This window comes from Talpa europaea (genome assembly GCF_964194135.1).
Source record: "Talpa europaea genome assembly, chromosome: 9".
In the NCBI taxonomy this organism is placed as follows: Eukaryota; Metazoa; Chordata; class Mammalia; order Eulipotyphla; family Talpidae; genus Talpa; species Talpa europaea.
The window spans coordinates 77,688,484-77,706,303 of NC_140076.1; the positions used below are offsets into that span (position 1 = coordinate 77,688,484).

The window sequence follows — 17,820 nt, forward strand, 5'->3', positions numbered from 1 at the left end:
GGACGAGCACAGGCAGGCCCAGTGCTTTCAAGACCCTCAGACGCAGGAGAGCTGCGTAGAGCAAGTCTTCCATTCAGATTCCCATTCTAACAAGGGTCTCACAGAAGACCCTACCCAAGCCGGTCCTCCACTCCCTGCACGTTGGGAGGAAGCTGGCCTTCCCATCCTCTATGCTCCCACCCAGGCATAGTGAGTCAGGAAAAGTGGCTTTCCTTTCAGTTCTATCCAAGATGTGCTCCTTCCCTCCCTGGTCTGCAGCCTGCCTAAGACCCTTCAGGGTTGACTTTTTCTGATTCCTTTTTAGACATTTAGATCTTTTAGCCTCAAGGCCTATTTATTATACAGTTCAGTGATTCTCAAACACAGATCTTAGGAGGCAGCCCATTCCTGGCACTAAGAGCCGATGGTAAGATCAACCATCTGGGCTGGTGGGCTTGCTGTTCTCTGGTGTGGCAGAGTGCCAGATCCTGCCTGCCAGGTCTTAGTGGGATCCTAACCAGCAGGCCAAGCCTCTCCTTCCCAGAGGTCCACCAGATTGGGGGCAAAGGAAGCCCAGTGGTGAGGCAGTCCTAACAGATGGCACAATCTCAAAGCTTTACTCGTTCTCATGCCCCATCCTTGGTCAAGCACAGCTGGCCCAGGAGTCTTGATGGGGTGTTGGGTGATTGCTAAAGAAGAGATTGGGAAGCTGAGAGGCAAGTTTTGCCACAGAAGCTGCAGCCATGTCTACTGTTTGCCCTCCCCTGCCCACCTGAGTAATGCCAGCCATGGTGTCAGCAGGGAGCAGGCAGTCCATGCTGCCTTTAATCCAGCAGCTCTTTAATACACCAGCAGCATAGGCGGATGTAGGCGACATCCTACAGGGTCTGAGGCAGGCCCTCCCACTCTATGCCCATCTTCATGACAGGCACCTGGAAACCAGCTTCTTGCAGGGCCCCTCCGAGGGAAAAGGGCAGGGCCTGAGTTAGGGGTTGCGTCCTGGACTGCATGTGGGCAGCAGTTCTGAGGAAGGGTGTGGGAGCCACCTCCAATGTCTTTTATCAATTGTCCCTCTCCTCCTCAGATCTCATGACTATGTCACAGAGGTCCCTGAATCTATCCAGGGTTCTTGATAGGAAGGTTCTGGGCCCCAGAATGGGCTGAGTCAGCCCCTACGAACAGATATTGAAGGGTGGGGTTAGGAAGAGGGCCTGGCCACTCCAACTTTCATTCTCCACAGCCAGGCCAGCCCAGCTCACTTCTTCCCCAGGGCCTCCAACCTTGGATGTTCTGCCTGGTTGCCCCTGTCTCCAGCAGCTGGATTAGCTCCCTTCTCCTATACCCTGGTATGCTCCTGCTGAGGCTGGCCTTGAGAATCAGCTGAGAGCTCCTTTCCAGCCTATTCTGCCCCACCCCAGATCCCTTAGAGTAGGGCCAGCTCAGAGCTGGCAAGCGTGGCCTCCTACTTCTGCTTCTCCCATCCCCTGGAACAGGAAGACACAGCCAGAGCAACAGGCACCGGAGAGACAGTTTATTGACAGGTTACAGCCCAGGACAGCTTCCCCCCTCCTGGAGTGGATAGGAGTAGGGGGGTCACATGCGGGAGTTGCGCTCCTCATCTTCATTTTCAAGTAGATAGGCTGGCCGGTAAGTGGGCCGTCCCCCGGGGCTCAAGCACTTCAGGGCCGGGTTCTGCACTGTGTTCTCCCGGCTTCCCAGGGACGTGTACCTGGAGCCGAGAGAATGGAGGTGGGGAGACTGAAGGGCAAGTGTGTGGTGGGGTGGGCTCTCCCAATCTCAGCATCCTCGTGTCTCCCCCTCACCATTCTCTGCCCTGCAGCACCCTTACCCTCGGTCATACAGGATACAGTATGGGACAAAGAGTTGGCGCAGAAAGTCCCAGATGTCTCTGTAGGTCCAGTCCTGGAAGGTCAAAGTCACAGAAGTGTCACAAGTATTCCCTCTCCCACACCTACCCCCTGCTGCCTGGGAAGGGCCTATCCAGGGCTCTTCTGCCCCTGGGCCTCTGAGAGATGGCCTGCTGTCCAATTCTTTGGTACATCTTGCTCTGCACAGGCCAAGCAATGAGACAGGGAAAGACTTCACCCTGTCCTCTTCCTCCCAGCCCACCCTCCGCTACAGTGTGAGCTGTGTGTGCAAGCCAGAGCTGTCTAGTGATGATGGAAATAGTCTCCGTCTGTGCTGCCTCGCACAGTGGTCACTTGAGATGTGGTGAATGCAAGTGAAGAACTGAATCTTAACTGTATTAAATTAAAAAAACTGAGATATAATTCACATACCATAATGTTCAATTTTTAAAGTATACAATTCAGTGGTTTTTAGTAATTTGCAGCCAGTGGCCACTATGAACGAATGTACAAATAGCATGGGCTTCCTTGAAAGATGGGGCACTTTCATACAAGCCCCAGGTTCCAAACTCCCCTATCCCCAAGCCAGGATGCAGTGACTGACAGGGGCCATGAGACTAAAGGCAATAAATCCTCTTGGCCATTACCAGCAGCGGGTTGATGCGCATGAAAGATGGCCAGCCGGGGTCAGTGGGGCTGAATGGACAGAGGCTACAGGAGTAGGGGTCGGTGCGCCGGGTACCCATGAGGACGGCCTCCAGCTGGGGATGCTGTATCTGCAGCTCACTCAGGGCCTGCTTCATGTCACCTTCTGCCTCCAGTACCTGCAGATTATATCTGAGGAGGAAGCCAGGAGAGGGTCAGGAGTAGGCCCAGCGAAACCCCTTTTGAAGTCCACATCTCCAGGTCCTGGGTACCTCTTGATGGTATCCTTCAAGAACTGCTCCAGCTCAGGGAAAGGTGAAATGCTGCGGATATGCAGGATCTGAAGAGGGTCTCGGGCATCACGGTATTTCCTAGGGAGGGGGAAGAATCCACAGGCTCGCTAGTTCTGGCAGAGAAATGCTCTCTGAGAACTTGCACTGTTCTCAGGGATGCAGCCCCCTCTCCCCTTTCCTTGGCTTCCTCATCCATTAGAACTTACTTCCTATGGGAAACCTGCTCTGATCTGTCGCCTCTAGTCTGCAGCATACACCTCTGTTCCAACACGTAAATCCCGCCAACCCAGCAGGACTGTGCCCTCCCTGCGGTCAGGAAGGGAGGCTGGCACATCTACATCCAGGGCCGGGCATGTGTTGGATGCTCAATAAACGCGGTGACGGGTCACTGCAGCTGCCTCCCCCCCTCCGCCCACCAGACACCCCCCTTCCTTCCTTCACAGGAGGAGCAACTACAGAGGGAAATCCCTGGGCCTTGCCTCTGGGGGTGGGGGGCTCACCTCTGCACAGCTGCATGGAAGAGGTGCAGGAGGGCAGTGCAGTCCTTGCCCCCGTTGAAGCCCACACAGAGTTGGGTGAGCTTGTACCGAGCAAGGGCAGTCTCAATGGTCTGCAGGGCGCCGGCCACCTTGCGTCCCAGAGAAGAACCTGCCAGGAGGGCATGGAAGAGCATTGGACAGAGACACGTGACCATCACGGCAGCAGGGCCACGGTGCCATTGCTGACTGACCTTCAAGGTAGCTTCCTAATGTTCCTGTCTTCCTCCTATGAGCTCTTCCTGGGATAAAGGCCAGACTGTTTCGTGCCACCTGCTGGGCTCTGCAGATTGCCCCTGCCTGCCACTTAGCACACCTTGCCTCCCTCTTCCTCCGGGGCTCTGGTTCCTTTCCATTCCCCTAAGTCTCATTCTGCTTCCTTCCAGGCTCACACACTCTTGTGTACTTGCCTACTTCCTGGTCTGGCCAAGTTCTCCTTATCACTCAGCTTATATATCCCTTGCCCAGAGAAGCCACTTCTGACCCCAGATCCCTGCCTTGGTGTTTGCTTTGTCACTGACATCTCCTGCATGATTACTTGTTTAATGCCTCGTTTTCCTGTTAAGCTGCTGGTCCATCAGAGTAGGAGAGACATCTGGCCTGTCAGGCTCTATCCCTGTCACCCAGCAGAGCTGGTGAAAGGAGGCATGCAATCAGTGTTTTTAGAAAGAATGAATGAATCAGCTGTAGCTATCTTCTACCTTCTCCTGCATTTTCAAGAAGGCTCCAACAGCGCCTGTGTTCCTGGGACCTGGGGTGGCACTAATGGTCTGGTGTGTCCTGCCCCTTGGCAGGGCATCCCTACCTGTTTCGGTGAGTCTGTATACGGCTTCACTGGCAAGCTCCACGGCATTGGATACATAGGGGACCAGTGATCCCTGGGGCAGACGGGTGGTCAGGTAGGCCAGGCACTCCTCCACAGGTCCTTCTTCTTCTGAGTCTAGTGTCAGCTTCACCTTATAGTAGTTGCTGCCCCAGTCGGGGTAGGAACCCAGACCAAGCCTGCGTCCAAAGTGGGCCTGGGCCTCAGCCAGAATGGGGGCAATAGAGGCCTCGTCAGCTGCCACATATAGCTCTCGCAAGTGGAACTGAACATCTTTGTTTTGAAACAGGCCCTTCAGGCCCTCTAGCACCCGCTGCAGCAGCTCTGGGATACCTGGGAAGAGGTAGACGTTTCGGACAGAGACCAGTGGGAATCTGAAGATGTGGCCAGTGTGAGGATCTGTGCCATAATGCAGGCGGGCAGAGGATGGCACCAGTGACATCTTCTCCCAGCCCTTCCCTCCGAGGGTTTTGATGGCTGCTTCCAGTTCAGGGTGTGGCTTGAGCTCTTCTCCAAAGGCCTGTGCTACTGCCTCAAAGGTTACATCATCATGAGTGGGGCCAATGCCCCCTGCTGTGAGGACATGAGTGAAGCGGCTGGAGAAAGAGTTGACCTCAGCTGCAATGGTGGCTACCTCATCGGGTACAACAGAGACTCGGCACACCTGGACCCCCAAAGAGCGTAGTGTCCGACACAGAAAGTAGGTGTTGGTGTCCTGAGTGTGTCCCTGGGGGGTTGGGGATGAGGAAGGCGAGACTTTCAATGCTGTGGGGACGAAGGGCATGATTTGCATGATGGCGGGGTACTCTGCTTTATGGGGGGCTCCAGCCCAGGCTGCCAAGAAGTCTGGACTGGGCACAAGAGTGGGAAAGACCATTTGAATGGAGTCAGGGATAGTGATTCACCTTGGCTTTCTCTACACTTTGACCTTGAGCTCATCTGTGCTTATGGATTCAATTATCAATTCAATTCAATTATCAATTCGATGTAGACAACTCATCCACTTCACCAACCCTGAGAATTTTGTCCCAAGTCTCCAAGTGCTTACGGGGCATCTTCACTGTATCCCTGGCTGTTGTCACTTTGGTCAATGGCATGCCCAGATACTGTCCACAGTTAGTCAGGCCCTTCAGCCTGTCAACTCTACTCCTGAAATGTCTCTTGTCTCTGTCCTTACTGCTACCAAGCAGATCCTTGGCACCTTTCACCTGGACAGTGGTGACAGCCCCTTGGCCAGGCTCCCAGCCTCAAGCTCCTGAATAACCTTCCTAATGTTTCACTGTGATTGCATCACTATTGGGCTTAAAAGCTATTTGTTTTTTCCAACTAGATACAGTATAAAGTTCAAATTCCTTTGCAGAATATGTGAAGCCATCTATTAGACTATGGTGAGTATCCAATCTTCTTTTCCATCTCCATCTCCTTCTACATCTCTATAGAGGATTTAGTGGTTAAGGGTTAGTCTGGAGTACGAATGTAGTTGGAATCCCACCTCTACCCTTCCTAGCTGTGTAACCATGGGCAATTTTCTTAACCTCTCTTAGTCTCAGTCCATAATCTATTAACTGAGATTTATTACATAAGTACCAACCTCTTGGGGTTGTTGTGAGAACTAGTAAAGTCACACCTGTGATAAAAAAGCACACTGCCAGGCCCTAATAAGCACTCAAAAAGAGAGGTCAATATTACTATGATAGGGCTTCCCCTCGTGGCACGGCGGTTAGTCAGTGCTATCAAGCCATCGCCAGCCACTGTAGCAACAGTTAGATCCCTGGTCAGGTAGCTGACCCACATGGTGCAGCAGATCTTTTCTGTCTGCTCTCCCGCTTCTCCCCTCAGCAGTGTATATCAGTAGATCCACCTGTTCTGCTCCCCACTCTGTCTCCAGTGAATCCTCTCACCCTCCACACATCTGGCCTACACCCCCCAGTTCTTGTATACATAAATAAAATAAATCTAAAAAAAATTTACTATGATGAACCCAATGCCTACCACGTCCTCTGGTAAGTCCTTCCTGGTCATGAAGAAGGATTTCTCTCTACTAGCACTTTCTTTCTATCTCACTTATCCATTCTGTTGAGTGCCTTGAGTCATTTTCCAAATAGATTGGAATGAACTCTTAAAGCAATATTCTCATCTATATCTCCTTTACAGCTAGACACTTTGTCATTTCTGTAAAGCCCCTCCTCCCCCTACCATACTGCTACGAGTTTTTCAACATAGTTGAAAAAATGAGAGTCATTCTCCTCTATTATATTGGACTCACTCCAGGACTACTTCTGGAAGGTGGCTCCCACCCTGGTCACCCTCCCTGAACAGAACTAGGACAAGAGAATGCCACACCCTCCTCCCTCCTCTGTCCCAGACACACCTTTAGGATCTCATCTCCAACAATGATGATGCCCGCCGTCACGCTGCGCCTTGGGAGAGGCTCAGAGGCCCTAGATGCCATGGTCCTGCTTTCTCTGCCCCTCTGCAAGGCCCTCCAGTAGCCACCTAGACCCCCAAATAGGGGTCGAAACCATTGAGATCCCGCCAGGTCTACAGGACGCTGGGGACCATAGCCTGGGAACAGGGGGTTCGGAATCCAAGGAACCTGAATTCAGAAAGGACAATGGGGAAGAGCAGGGGTGGATGTTTTTCCTATCCAAGCCCTTGACAAGCAACTCCTTTAATAAATGTGTTCTCAAACACCAGCCCACGCCTTTTACAACGTCTTCATAGTTTGGCTCTAGTCTCCTTAAAATCTCCAGCTCCCCCGTGCACCTACCACTTGAGTTATAATCTGTCGGCCAACCTCGGTTCCTCTAATGTCTACTCTACCTTGGGCATCTGCTCCTTTAAACGTCTCTTTGGGGCACCTGTCCCTTTAAATATCTCTTATCCAAGGTCTTGGCCCTTTGAAAGACGTTCCTTCCCTCCACCCCCGACCAGAATTCAGCGTCTTTATTTGCAGACTTCCTCACCCTTTCTATCCCGGAATCCTATCGTCCCACCACGCTTCAGGCTACTGAGCTCTTCAAGATTCTCACCTGCCTCTTTTGCCCCTTCACCGAGTCTTTCCCTCTCCTTTCCTCATGTCCCGGGGCAGCTTCCGTACTTAGAGTCCCGCCTTAGAATTACACTTACCTCATATTAATTGGTCATCTTGGCTGTCGCTCAAACTCCCTCTAAGGCTCTATTGGAGTTGTCCACTGTCGCTCGAAAGCTTCAGCCAGAGGGCGGGAGCAGCGCTGGGTTGTTATTGGAGACAACCACGTGGCCACCCTTCACCCGGAAACGTGGGGGCCGGCCCTTAGCTCGCAGGGGCGGGGCTGCTCGCCCCTGGGTTGGATCGCGTAGGTCGGGGGCGCGGAAGGAGCCGTGTTTGATGGTGTGCATCTCCGCCGTCTTCAGCCTCTGCCGCTGGAAGTGACTCGATTCTAATTTCCGTTCTGTATTAAATGCTTGTATGCATTTGCTATCTGTTCTAGTTAAACATGACTCATACTTGGCTAAGGCTCGGGGCAGGGACTGGCGTCAGAAGGGATTTTAGATGGTAGCTATAAATTGAGGGAAACACCGAGAATAACTGCAGCATCGCCTGTTAGGTAGGAAGATCTTTTAGGTGAGCATTGCGTGTTTGGAACTTTGATTTTTCTCTACTATAAAAGATAGAGCTAATTACTTTGACAAAGTGTCTTGTCCCCTATGGTGCCTATTTTTGTATTATTTTTGTATTTTTTTTAAATATTTATTTATGCATACAACAACTGGGGTATAGGCCAGAGGCAGCGCGAGGCAGGGGGGGGGCGATTCACCGGAGACAGAGTGGGGAGCAGAGCAGGCAGATCTACTGAAATACACTGCTGAGGGGAGCAGCGGGGGAGACAGGAGGGGTCTGCTGCGCCATGTGGGCAGCTCCCTAGCCAGGGATGGACCTCATACTGCAGTGGCTGCGGATAGCTTATTAGATTGCCTCTTAACCCCTTGGTCCACCAGGAAGGCCCTATGGTGCTTATTTTATTTATTTACTTATTTTTAAAAAGATTATTTATTTATTTATCTATTTATTTATTTATACAAGCACTGGGTACAGTCAGAAGCGCAGGAGGGTGAGAGAATTCATCAGAGCCAGAGCGGGGAGCAGAACAGGCAGAAGGACCGAGGTACACTGCTGAGGGGAGCAGCGGGCGGCAGGAGAGGTCTGTGCGCCATGTGGGACCCTCCTCCAGTGGCCGGGGAGCAGCCGGGGATCGAACCTGCGCCGCAGAGGCCGCGGGCAGATTTGCAACCCAGCGCTCAACCGCTGTGCCACCGGGGAGGCCCTGGTGCTTATTTTAAACACCACTTTCCTGATTAGTTTTGCACAAGTTAAGGGATAGACTAGAGAGCACTATGTATGCACTTTGGATTCTCACATCATCCTCGCTTACAAGGTTCCCTTTCAGTTGCCTTTGGTTCATACTAATCATCTGGGACCTTCTTCATATCCTCATTAAATCTAACCTATTCAGGACGTTTGTGTGGGTCCTAAGATTTGCCTTTAATAAGCTCATGTCATGCTGATGTGATTTGTCTATTGTTTTCTGTAGTAAAGGTCCAACATTCTTCATTTGGAAGACTGCTGAACCACAGTGGGCTTCATTTTACTCATAAAACGCCTTTAAGATGATAGATACAATGCCAGTCTTAAAGATAGGCAACAGGGGCCTCCCTGGTGGTGCAAGGGGTTAAGCACCACACTATGAAGCAATCCGAAGCCTCTGCAGCAGCAGTTCCATCCCTGGCCAGCCAGGGAGCAACCCATGTGACGCAGCAGACCTCTCCTGTCTCACCTGCTGCTCCCCTCAGCAGGGTATTTCAGTCAGTCTGCCTGTTCTGTTCCCCACTCTTTCTCTGGTGAATCGTCTCCCGCTCTGCATCTCTGGCCTGTACCCCAGCTCTTGCATGCATACATAAATCTAAAAAAAAAAAAAAGATAGGCAACAGGCCCAGAAAGGTTGAAGGGATACCAAGCAACCACAAAGCAAAGTGAATGGTAGAGCTAGGCTTCTAGATAATTTTTTTCCAGTGATAAGTCCTGTGTTTGTTAAAAGAACCTCAGCTCATAAAAAAAAAGGGGGGGGGGGCAAAACAAAAGTTCCCTTTGCCTAATGAAATAAGCCATATGCTCTATTATTTTTTATTAGTAATATTTGACCCCCCACCTGCACCCCAAATAAACCCAAAACATGTGCTGTGGCAGTTTCAAAGTGGATTCTTAAGCTTGAGTGTGCACCAGGACCACCTGGATAACATTAAAATGTAGACAGAGGGCCTCCCCGGTGGCGCAGCGGTTGAGCGCTGGGTTGCAACGCTGCCCACGGCCTCTGCGGCGCCGGTTCGATCGCCAGTTGCTCCCCAGCCACCTGAGGAGGGTCCCACATGGCCCGCAGACCTCTCCTGCTGCCCGCTGCTCCCCTCAGCAGTGTACTTTGGTCCTTCTGCCTGCTCTGCTCCCCGCTCTGGCTCTGGTGAATTCTCTCACCCTCCCGCGCTTCTGACTGTACCCAGTGCATGTATAAACACACACACACACACAAAAAAAACAAACAAGCAAACAAATAAATATATGCCACTTAAAAAAAAAATAAAATGTAGACAGACCCACCCCTCAGCTTCAGACTCCATAGGGGTAGGTGGAGCCCAAGAAATTGAGTTTCCAGGTAATGCTGATGCTTCGGGTCCAGGGTCCAGAGCCCACGCTTAAAGAACTACTGCTCTCAGAATAAATGCATGAAGACAGGGAGAAGAGGGGAGATTCAGTTCCCCCAATATTACTGTGTAGAGGGTATGCTACTCTTTTTTTTTTAAAGATTTATTTATACAAGAACCGGGGTACAGGCCAGATGCGCGGGAGGATGAGCGGATTCACCGGAGGCAGAGCGGGGAACAGAACAGGCAGACTGATGAAATATACTGCTGAGGGGAGCAGCGGGTGTGACAGGAGAGGTCTGCTGCGCCATGTGGGTGTCTCCCCGGCCAGCTGGGATCGAACTTGCACTGCAGAGGCTGAGGACAGCTCCACAGCGCTGCGTACAACCACCTGCACCACCAGGGATGCCCGGGTGTGCTACTCTTAAGAGTGTTCTCTCAAACAGCTACAGTTTACACCTGTTTTCTCAAAGGTTAATTGTGTAACTACCTGCGTAACAGTACTTTTATGTATAGCATAGTAAGTATAGTATAGTATAGTATACTTCTAGACCACACCTCTGATCAGTTAAGTCAGCTTTTTTAGGAATAATTTAGACATTTGTACTTTCAAAGCTACCAGGTAATTCCAATGCTTAGGTTGAAGACTATTGAAAATATCTCCAACCAATGTGCACAGTGAACAGGTGTGCTTGAATCTTAGGCCGGGCAGGAAGTGGGGCACATCAGTAGTCTCCAGCTGACAATCTTTACTCTTTATCCTCAACACCCTTCAAATATCAAGACCATATTAAAGCACCACCTCTGACTATAGGAAATAGTTCATTTGTTTTGATGAGATGATTTTGTGCCTATATAACCTCTCTCTCAGGCTAATGGAGTAAAATGTATTTCAGTAGATGTCTGCTTTAAGTAGATTAAAAACCAATTACCTGACTATTGAAATATTACCCAAGTATTGCCTCATTATCAGTAGAAGCTGAGCGTCATTATCTAACCAAAGGGTATATAATTTGACCATGATATGGAATGTGATGCTCACTGGAGAGGGGGAAATCGTTACAATTAGAGCCTTTGATTATAAAAACTTCCTCTTTAATCAAGACTTTTAACATGGAAAAGATTTCTTGAATAAAATGGAATTTCCAACACATGAAACACAAATCACCATACTTACAACACCTGGCAGGAAAAAAACAAAATAGCAAGTTTACACAATCCCTGTAACAGCATGGTTTTGGTCTCAGATGCTTCCTCACCATGGCTTATGGGGTCACACTCAGCCGAGGCTGCAGTCCAGAACACTCATCTAGCTGGGTCGTGGTGCTGTTGGCTCTGCTCAAGCAGTAAAGCATTCACCAGCACATTCAGTGTATTGAACATCCTTTAAATATCAAAGTGAGAAACAACAAGGCACAGTAATAATGTAAAGATGTTAGTGAGGACAGCTGTGTAAAGCTTGAGGCTGAAAAATGGCTCCCCAACTTCATTTCTTTGGCTTCTTGGGCAGAGGCCGCCGGAACAGCAAGATGTGTGGTTCTGAAAAAGTGAGTGAAATCTGAGAGGCAAACTCACACCATTCCATTCTATGTACAATCTATAGTGTATCCCACCTCCACCTCCCAGCTCTCACCCACTCAGATGTTTATAACTAAATCAAGATCTAAGCATATGCCCTTAGAATCAGACCCAGAAGTCTTTTGCTATGTTGGTACAGTCCCTGGGTGCCCTTTATTAGTTCTGCCTGGGAACTTGGTGTCTGGTGTCTTATCAAGAGATATATTTTCGTTGGCTTATTTGGAACACATCCAATAATTTGTTTTCTAATGGAGAATGAAGTAGGGGCAAAAACCACTACCAAAAAAAAAAGGAAAACTGACTGACCTATAGAACAAAGGAGGTTTCCCAGTGTGGGATAGAGGCAGCTGGGGATAAAGGCTAATTTATGTAAATCTTCACAAAATATATGAAAAAGTACAAATTAATAGCTCAAGCACCAGCACTTAAAATTCCAGGCACTGTTGTATTCTTTTTTGCTCACTGCATTTCTTTAGATGATTGGTCATATGAGAAACCAGTAAACTACTACCACTTCCCCTTATTTTTTCATTCCCTCAGTGAAGCAGTCCTACACCGCTGCCTTCCACCATTGCACTGACCTGGTTCATGAATCATATAATGGACCCATCCCTGACTCTGCTGAACACCAAGATTCCTCCATTCAGATTCAGACATCAAATGGGTTTTAGGGACCAGCTTGGCTATGTCCTTGGGCAACATGACATGCCTGTAACAAAAACAGGAGAAGGTAGGAAATATGGGTCAGTACTGGATAGAGTGTTAGACAAGTGCCTGTATAAGAAGCTAGAGAAAAACCAGTTTCTGATGTCAAGAAGTTTATATAATCTTATTGTGGGATAGAGGCAGCTGGGAATAAAGGCTAACTTATGTAAATCCTCACAAAAATATATGAAAAAGTACAAATTAATAACTCAGGAACCAGCACTTAAATTCCAGGCATTATTGATACATTGCCTCGGTCTTCCTGGAGCTTAGTTTTCTGGTTGATTACCCTAAAACAACATAATGGAAGCCTCACAGCACACACAGTTAATAACTAAAGGATTGGTTAGGAAGGGAGAGAAGCAATTTTTCTTTTTTTTTGAAGAGAAGTAATTTTGTGGAAGAGGGCCTATTATGAAGTACTATGTGGAAGAGCTACCACAAAGGATGAAATGTAAATGTGTTATCCTTTAAGACCTACTCTGGGGGCCTCCCTGGTGACGCAAGGGGTTAAGACCCAACCTATGAAGCTGTCCCCAGCCTCTCCAGCATAAGTTCGATCCCCCGCCAGGGAGCAACCCACATGGTGCAGCAGACCTCTCCTTACTTGCCCGCTGCTCCCCTCAGCAGTGTAATTTGGTCCATCTGCCTGTTCTTTTCCCCACTCTGTCTCTGGTGAATCCTCTCACCCCCCACACCTCTGGCCTGTACCCCAGCTCTTGTGTGCATAAATAAATAAATCTTAAAAAAAAAAAAACCTATTCTGAATCTCATTTTCCTACCTCTGAAAGGCTGTACTGAGATTCCTTTGGGAAACTTCACGTTTTCTTAACCAAAGTTATGTCTCCTTTCATGGCAAAGAGATTACTCTGACTTGAATCAAGCTAACTCAGATAGACTTCATCAGGTACAAAGAAAATGTACTACGTGTAGCCCCACTCTGTGCCGGTAACAGGATTTTCCCAAAGAGGTTCTTGTCTAATTGTCTGAAAATAGACTACAATCCAACAAGCCCCTAACACACAGTTTGGTTTTAATACTTAGACAAAACAACCTTTCTTAAACCAAAATACCATTACCAAGACTTACACCTTCCAGGGAATGAAAGCAGTGACTTCTCTCTGTCCTCACAAAGATGTTATAAGCATATTGTTTTAGTTTGCTTAGTTCAGATGTAGAGGAAAACAGGTGGGGAAGAAAGTTAATTGGGTCCAAGCCTGGGGTCTTTTCTCAAGAGCCTGGCTTAAAGATGCTTATATACTTATCAGCACACACCGAATTCTCTAGAGCCTTGCATCAGACTGGAGAAGAAACACAAGAAATCAAGTTTCCATTTTATTTTCTCCAACTGAAAAAACAAGATACAAACTTGGGAGTTGCTTTTAAGTATTACAGTTGATACAGACTGGTGGAATGCCAGCATTTGTATAATTCTTTGTGTTTCTAATTTTCCAGTCTAGAATTATGGATTGAGGATTTATCGAATGCAAACTCAGAATTCCTTCCTTCACCATCCTTGGCAAGTCCTATGTGCCTATCTCTATTATGCTATTTACCACTTTCTTAAGTCTGTCATTATTTCCCACATATTGTCGGATTTGTTGAAAGCACAGACCATGGCTTATCCCCGTATTTTAGCAGAACACCTGAAACCTATGCATACTCTCTAATTGTTTCCTAACTAGGAACATATTAGGTTGATGTTAAGTCTCTTCTCAAAGTTCCTGGCTAATTTCACTCTACTCCAATTCTTCGAACCCACTTCCTAAAACAAGCCGGACACCACGCCTCTTTCCCACGAATTAATAAGCAACATAGGCTCTTAGAACTCTTCTTTCATTGAGAACGCGCAGAAAATTCCAGCGCCGCCACTGTCTTCTTTACCTAGTAGGATCGACGGTTCTACGGTGCTGCTGTGACATAAGCAGTCTCAAGAAGGCAAGTCCAACTTGCTCAATAAAGTTGGGAGAATGATTTACCAGCCCGCTAGGGTGAAGGTGGGCGACACGCAAACACTGTAGCCACGCCTACCTACCCCTCCCCAGTTTTACTCCAAATTCACTTCTTTCGTCTTTTGCAATCACGGCCCACCCTTCGCGCGTGCGCCTTACGCCCTCCACGGCACACCCGGCCCGTTTATCCCGCGCGCATGCGCCGATTCTGTGGGTTCAGCCCTACTTAGTAACTCCTCGTGCCCTCACTTGTCAAAACTCGCGAACTCGCTATGACCCCCGCGCCGGCACTAACCGGTACTCGAACTCCTCGTCGTCGTACTTGTCCGAATAGTAAATTTGTTTGTGCGACATGATCACTCTGTCTTAGGACCGTCGACCGCTCACGGCCAACCTCCAAGCAACTCCCAGAAGCACGCGCTCCCACCCTCCTTGGCCTCGCTTTCAAACACACCGCCCGCGTTTCCTATTGGTTCCTTTGGCTTAAGGCGGGACATCTTCTCCTTCAAGCCTTCTATTGGTTAAGATTTGCGAAAACTCGAGCCCTCATTGGAGGACAGGTCTTACATTTCTCAAGAAGAAGCGTAGATAGAAACTAGGCCTCTAATTGGCTAGCTCTGCTCCCCTGCGCGTTCTCGCGCTGCCACTGGCTGATTAGGAAAAGTGGGCTGGGGGAAGGAGGGACTGTGAGGTAGAGGGTCAGGGGTTAGTGAGGCCGGAAGTGAGTGCAATAAAGTTTCTCCAGGGAGGCTGGGCCCGAGGAGAAAGTTGGAGAGGCGACCAAAGGAGGCAGTAACGTGATCTGGAACCAAATCGTCCCGCGGTGCGGTGCGGAGACTCCATGAGGCCCTGGTGAGTTGGTCTTTTTTTTCCCTTAGGTGATCCACTCCTTCACCCCGGAACCCCTCTCCCGGGACCCTACTTCCGGTCCTCGCTTAAAAGTCCCGCCCCCTGAGACCCCTCTCCGGAAGTCCCACCTCCCAACTTCAGGGGCTCCCCGAACCCCCACTTGTTTTTTATTTATGGTCCTCGACCCCACCCTGTCGCCTAGCTTTCCTGGAAGTCCCACCCCCAGACACGCTTCCAGCCCTACTACTGGAAATCCTGTGTTAGTTCTTCCAGTGCTCCGAAAGCCCGCCTCCTCGCGACAACACTCCGCTAACTTTCGACTATGAAAAAGCCTGTGTCCCAGGCAGGGAAAGCCCTGCCCCTCAAAGATCTATTCGAATTTGTGAAGCCACGCCTCCACGGGCCCCGCCCCTATAGAAGCCCCGCCCCTTCCTTAATCCACGTCTGATTGTCCAGGAGCCTGGGCCACCTAGAAGCCTCTGACGCACTTGTCCTAGGGGACCACCCCCCCAACCCCCCGGGAGCTTTATCCCTCGCGGGCTCAGGTCTTCGCCTTGGAAATTTTGTCTTCAATCCCGTAAACTGCACCTGCTTACGTTATTCTATTCTTATTTCTCTTTTGGGTCCTGGGCCCAATTTTCCTTGCCTCTTATGCTTCAGGGGTTGGGAAGTCGAAGTCCCAGCTCTGGCCCTGAGGAATGAGAGATTAGAGGCAGCCCCTTTCTTCTCCTTTATCCTTTACCCCAGAAGAACTGGGATACAGGCCAGAGGTGGGGTGAGTGTGTGTGTGAGAGAGGATTCACCAGAGATAGAGTGGGGAACAGAACAGGCGGATTGACTGAAATACACTGCTGAGGGGAGCAGTGGGCGAGACAGGAGAGGTCTGGTGTGCCATGTGCGTCAGCCCTGCCGTGGTTGAAGATTGCTTCATAGTGCTGTAACTTAACCCCTTATGTCACCAGGGAGGGCCCCCCTTTATCCTTTTCTAAGGGAGGACTTACCAGAAGTGGGCTGGATTTGGGATTTGGCACGAAAGTGGGAGAAAGACTTGCTCATAGATTCCCAGCCGCACTCCCAGAGGTTACTTTTCCAGGACTGACTATACCCCAGAAACAACTGTCTCATACCTGCCCCTTGAGCGGTGGTAAGGCCATGGATTTGTTACTGTGTGACATGTGGGTGCCATGTGACCCACCAGAAAATGGTGTCTTGGAATGGGTAGTGCCTTTCTGTTGTTTCATTTTTTAATGGACTTTTCAGCCCCCCCCTCCCCTGGCTCTTCCCCTCCCCCTAACCAGACTTTTCCTCTGGGCATTCCTCCTGCTTCCACTTGCCCAGCTTTCCCTTTTGGAAACATTCCTGAGGCTTTTACCATTTCCTGCTACTTCCCGCTGTTCTTGCCTCCTCCCTGCATGGCTGAGAAGCCACATGCAGCCTCCCCTCAACACCCCGTCACCTGTAGGCAATGTCCTTTCTTTCTGTGCAGTTCTACTTCCTCTTGCTTCCAGCGTCCACACCTGTTGGCCATTCCCTGCCTCTGGATTCTGCAGGCTCCCACTGAAGGCCCATCTCTAAAGATGACATCTGGTGTGTGTCAGGGATGTGAAGCTGCTGCAAGAGCCTCTCATTCTTTGTGCCTGAGAGCTAAGGTCTTAGGAAGCAGTGATAGAATGCCTTATTTGTAGTGCTGTATGGAGGGAATGACAAAGCTCTCTTGGGATGAAGATTAAGAAGAGATGAAAGAATGTTTTTAGTATAGTATGTAACAGGTTTTAAGTGCTTTTTTTTTTTTTTTAAAGATTTATTTATTTATTCATACAAGCACTGGGTGCAGTCAGAAGCGCGGGAGGGTGAGAGAATTCACCAGAGCCAGAGCAGAAAGCAGAACAGGCAGAATGACGGAGTACACTGCTGAGGGGAGCAGCGGGCGGCAGGAGAGGTCTGCGCACCATGTGGGACCCTCGCCCATGGTCTGGTGGGGGATCGAACTGGTGCTGCAGAGGATGCGGGCAGCTTCGCAGCCCAGTGCTCAATCACTGCACCACCAGGGGAGGCCCTTGTTTTTTTTTTTTTAAAGATTTATTTTATTTATGCATACAAGATTGGGGTGTAGGACAGAGGTGTATGGGGGGCATGGTGAGAGGATTCACCAGAGACAGAGTGGGGAGCAGAACAGGTAGACTGAAATACACTGCTGAGGGGAGCAGCAGGTGAGACAGGAGAGGTCTGCTGTGCCATGTGGGTTAGCTCCTAGCTCACTGGCTGCTGAGACTTAACCCCTTGCCATCACCAGGGAGGCCCCAAGTGCTTGTTGTTTGTTAGTCATTGTAGTCATGGTTATTTGCGTCTCTTAATCTCTGAAGAGTAGGGTAAATCTAAGGATAGGGTAATTCCTAGGTGTGTGTGGGGATGTATGTATGTATTTTACAACTTCTTTGTGGTCACTTTCTTATATCTTCTATGGCTTTATCAAGGAGAACTGTGGCAGGAAGCTGTGGGTAGAAGGAATGGGTTTGGAACTGTACCCTATGTCCAGCCTCATTCCATCTTCTGGCACCCCTTTTTCCTGTACTTCACATGGATTTGTCTCCTACCTCCTCTAGTTTTTCATGGCCTGTATCCTTCACTTTTCTGGGAAAACTATTTCACTCTCCCCCCTCCTCTAGCCACATTCCACCCCTTGTGTGCTCTGTGGTGGCCACTGCACCCTCTTCAGTCACTCAGCAAGAGGAGGGGTATGAGCATACTTGGCAGAGCCAAAGAACTGATTTAGTATTAGCATCCTGACTCCATTTCCACCCCTGACAGCTTACTTTGCTAACTAGGCCCATGGACAGGGGGACAGACAGTGCTTGGCCATATCCATTGTTCCTTGGTATGGCTGATGCCATGTGTAGAGATAAGGCTTCTGCAGCT

General features: G+C 49.4%; 2 protein-coding genes across 2 annotated transcripts; both read right to left on the reverse strand.

The window, feature by feature from the left end:
- Window positions 1-1,572: 1,572 nt before the first annotated feature.
- On the reverse strand, window positions 1,573-6,611 carry FLAD1 (flavin adenine dinucleotide synthetase 1; the record flags this gene model as incomplete). Its single annotated transcript, XM_084242651.1, has 7 exons — window positions 6,516-6,611; window positions 4,127-4,871; window positions 3,286-3,433; window positions 2,765-2,863; window positions 2,495-2,684; window positions 1,829-1,902; window positions 1,573-1,708 (listed from the first exon to the last, which is right to left on the reverse strand). The coding sequence occupies exons 1-7, from the start codon at window positions 6,594-6,596 to the stop codon at window positions 1,573-1,575; spliced, it is 1,473 nt and encodes a 490-aa protein (XP_084098777.1). The 5' UTR covers window positions 6,597-6,611.
- A 4,695-nt stretch (window positions 6,612-11,306) lies between these two features.
- On the reverse strand, window positions 11,307-14,409 carry CKS1B (CDC28 protein kinase regulatory subunit 1B; the record flags this gene model as incomplete). Its single annotated transcript, XM_084243208.1, has 3 exons — window positions 11,307-11,359; window positions 11,980-12,107; window positions 14,351-14,409. 3 exons carry the CDS (start codon window positions 14,407-14,409, stop codon window positions 11,307-11,309), a joined length of 240 nt encoding a protein of 79 aa, XP_084099334.1.
- Between the last annotated feature and the right edge of the window lie 3,411 nt (window positions 14,410-17,820).